The following is a 3,878-nucleotide window of genomic DNA, read 5'->3' on the forward strand; positions in this document are numbered from 1 at the left end:
GAAAGTCTTGTTTTCTGATTAGTGTTACTTGTTAGAAAGGGTATCTTATAAACCTCACCTCGAAACTTGGCCCTGAGTCCAAGCACTTTATTCACCGGATAAAACCCCGCCGCCGACAAAACTTCCTCACCCCCCCTGTTACACCTAATTACACGTTACAGGTATCATTACATTTAACCACAAAGGCACTTCGAATACAAAACTCTGGCAAAAATACACAAGCAATGTTCCGCAATCAGCCTGATACCCATCTGCACACATCTTATGTTGCCGTGATTCTCCACTAACGCGCAAATTGTCCTCTCATAGCGAGTTTACTCGTTGGCGATGTCAATCAACTACTACCACAATCACACTTTTGTTTGCAAAACTCATGATATCCCATCAACAACTGAATGATGTTTTTCAAGGCAACACCCACCACATGAGCCCATCATCAACTGTCTATTGTTTCATTCTTGGATATCAGATCTTAGAACATGTATAATCGACAATCAATCCACCTTTTCACTCAAGAACACACTGATGAAACAATCAAAACATCAAAAAAATGATCCGATTGAATTCCATGAAGACCCCTCTCCAACTCGCCAGAACCTCCTCTTCAACCACCGCTTCCAAATCACTTTGCTACCACCGATTCAATCAAATCTTACTCCGATCGCACCCGGCATCCCGTTATCAACTAATTCACCTCTATTCCTCATTTTGGCTTCTGATCATGTAAGTTTTTCCTCCACTTTCTCAGCTTCTACTGGTTATCTTATCTAACTTGTCTTGCATCAACTTTCTCTACCTTCTCACCAACTCAACTACCTCTCAATCCCTTTTAGAACCATCAAGTCAAATTTGATCTCAACTACAGTACTGTTAACTCTCTGGATCCTTCATTTGATCTAACTTAATCAAGTCCCTCTCGGCGAGCGAGGGCGAGCGAGCCCGCGCTCGCTGAGAGGGACTTAGTTAAGTTAGTCATCTGATATACTCTGATCAATCTACCACCTCCGCCATTCTTCAGCTTTAAATTTGGACTTCGATTTTGATCGACTTGAACTTTAGATCATTTGAGTAAGTTTTGAATTTAATTTTTCGTGATTCATTCATACTGATATCATCATATCCTTTCTTTCACCACTATCTCATATCTTCACTCTTTTAGATTTCGATTTTGGCTGTTATCTAAGTAAGTGAGTTTCTTCCTTTATACTTATCTTTTTTTCCTTTCTTTTTGATTCACTAGAGAACATGCGGGCGCGCCCGTCACTGATCAACAGGCAACACACTCCATAGCCAGCACCGGCCAGTGCACAACATGACTGCGCCGGCTCTCATCAATTCTATGTTATACACGATCTCAATTTAATTTCATTCAAAAAGTCGCACCTCTTATAGGCACCTGTATTTTAGGCACATTTTTGGAACAATGCATTTCAGACCTACTTGACCGAGTAATATAAGTCAATTACTTTAACGAACATTGTTCATTATTTCCACCGTACTAACCAGGTGGAAAAGGTTCGGGAAGCATTGGAATCCAGCTTCTATATCAGTAAAAAATTGAATCACACTGTCCAACTCATCTCTCCCCATGTCTTCCAACCATAAACGACTCACGTCCTCCGTATTGTCTGGCTCGCGAGAGGCCATTTCAACCAAAAAAACAAAGTCACCTAATCCCTTCACCGAAAGCCTAGTGCAAGATACTTCAGTTAGTTTTAGGCCTTCTAACTAATTTCGAAACGTAACTTACGACCTTAGCCTTTGGTTCCTAGTTTGGATCGTGCCGTCACATCCTAAGTGAAATGTGTTTAAATCAAATATCGCGCAAACACTCGTGCGGGATTTTTTAAGTCGATGTACCACACAACGGCTTCGTCCGAACATTTTGATTCTTAGTTCGACAACTTGACTCAAACCCAGATTATGGCTTGTACGACGGTTAAAGTAGCTCAAGATGCCTCGGCTCTCTTCTTCAGTCACCCCTTCAACTACTAACTTTTTGATGTCTGCGCCTGCCGGCGGATGCCGCGCCGTGTAATGTAGTAGTGCCAGAAAACCAGTCAAACCGTAGATGAGATGCCTTTGTCCAGAACCCTTTAGCCTAAGGACAAAGAAGTCAGTTTGAAAGCGCCATTACAAAGCCACATTTACTTTATTACTGACATCAACACTTGTTTTCTTCGTGCGGCCATGTACGTTTGATGATGAGTGTGGCGATTTCGAACTCCACCTCTAGGGCCAAACCGGATTCGGATGTTGCTTAACTTGATACGTTTGAGTTTTCTTATCATGTTGCTTGCTTTATTTTATTTTGTGGTAAGGAATATTCAGAGATAGAGACCAATGCGAGTGTGCTTTGATATTGTTTAGTTGGGATAATCAGTTCGCAGGAACAGTTAATTTTGTTAAGCAAATGAGGAGACGGTATTTATGATTTTGCTTTCTACTCTTACCCTACATTACATTACCAAAATTGTCTTCAATTGTTGCTATTTACTTAACTCGTCTAACAACATTGAATTAGTTTATCCATTCATTATTGTAATATATTAAACGTATTAAAAAAGCAGAATTTTGTACCTTTTGTTATGAATCGTGTTGCCTGCGATCATTTCCTCTGCTTTTCGTTTGCCCCAATCCCCAAGTAACCTGTTTTCCTTTGTACAGTTAAAAGCATCGTTCTTTCACCACCATGAAACCATGATAGTGTCCAATATGTGTCTGGAACACAATGCGTACTACCAATCGGCATACCCTCTTTGGAGATAGTGGTTCAAATTTCCATAAACAGCTTCAAGTATAGTTTTCTCAAAAGCACCAATCGGAGTTGTTTATGTCCTGAAATGGCAGATTCATTATGCAACTGGTTCATTTTTCAAATATAAGTATGATTTTTCTTATGCTCGTTTCTACCATATTTATATCCGACCTAAGTTAAAAAAAAGGTCACAAGAGAAGCCATCATCCCAAAAACACTTCTTTACTATACCCCACGCGATCACAACAGAACTTCATTCATTGCACAACAACCAACAAAGTTGACCAAATGTTGCCTACTGGACTTCCCGACTCAGTTACAGCTAGAATTCAAGATGACATTGAACAAAGTTAGTTCCTCCCCTCCACTCGATGTGAATACCATTGCTAATTCTGTTACCAGACGTTTCCCCTCAAGACAGGCCCCAAGTCTTACAGGGGTCGTGTGTTCACACCGATACCGGCACTTTATACCATTTTAGAGCTTATGTGCCTACGGTTGGCAAACCTCGCATTACGGTTTTGCGTACTGAGTTTCCCAAATCGACCTAAACTATGTTCAACTTAGAAATATATTTTTGAATTATTTTTTTCCGCTCTTTGTCTTGAATCGTTTCGAGTATGCCGCCTTATTTTCATTATACTCATCACCACCATGATGCAAGTTCCCTTTAAAATTATTCCGGCAAATTTGAAGTCCAGGCAAGCAGTTCTGACAGCAACTTTGTTCTTTGGTCGCTGCATTTCAATTCCACTCCCTTTAAACCAACATGATGATATTCGAGGAATTTATTCCTCTGGAAGTATCTAACAGGTGTTGCTTTCGTGAAAATGGGGATCAATTGTCAAATGTTGTGGCAGAAGTTTTCTCTCTCTTGAACGCCTATTTCTTTTAGTTTTTTAAAAAGGTCTATTATACCGTTGGTTGCAAAAAGATGTATACAAAGGGAGCACAACTATTATAATTCACATAGAAACTTATAATTCAAATCTTGTCGTTGTGAATACTCACTACAAACTGAAATCATGCTTACTTCTCCTTGTCACGCCAGTTCTTCACATGTTCAGCCTGCTCTAATTTTTTTTCTGGAAGCAGGACGGTCTGTTTCTGTGTTACTAAG

At 40.0% G+C, this 3,878-nt stretch overlaps 1 protein-coding gene across 1 annotated transcript; it reads right to left on the bottom strand.

The window, feature by feature from the left end:
• Positions 1-1,462: 1,462 nt before the first annotated feature.
• MELLADRAFT_114231 (uncharacterized protein) lies at positions 1,463-2,291 on the bottom strand (the record flags this gene model as incomplete). Its single annotated transcript, XM_007419096.1, has 4 exons — positions 1,463-1,498; positions 1,615-1,690; positions 1,751-2,101; positions 2,164-2,291. 4 exons carry the CDS (start codon positions 2,289-2,291, stop codon positions 1,463-1,465), a joined length of 591 nt encoding a protein of 196 aa, XP_007419158.1.
• Between the last annotated feature and the right edge of the window lie 1,587 nt (positions 2,292-3,878).

The sequence above is a fragment of the Melampsora larici-populina genome (assembly GCF_000204055.1).
Source record: "Melampsora larici-populina 98AG31 unplaced genomic scaffold MELLAscaffold_127, whole genome shotgun sequence".
NCBI classification, from domain to species: domain Eukaryota; kingdom Fungi; phylum Basidiomycota; class Pucciniomycetes; order Pucciniales; family Melampsoraceae; genus Melampsora; species Melampsora laricis-populina.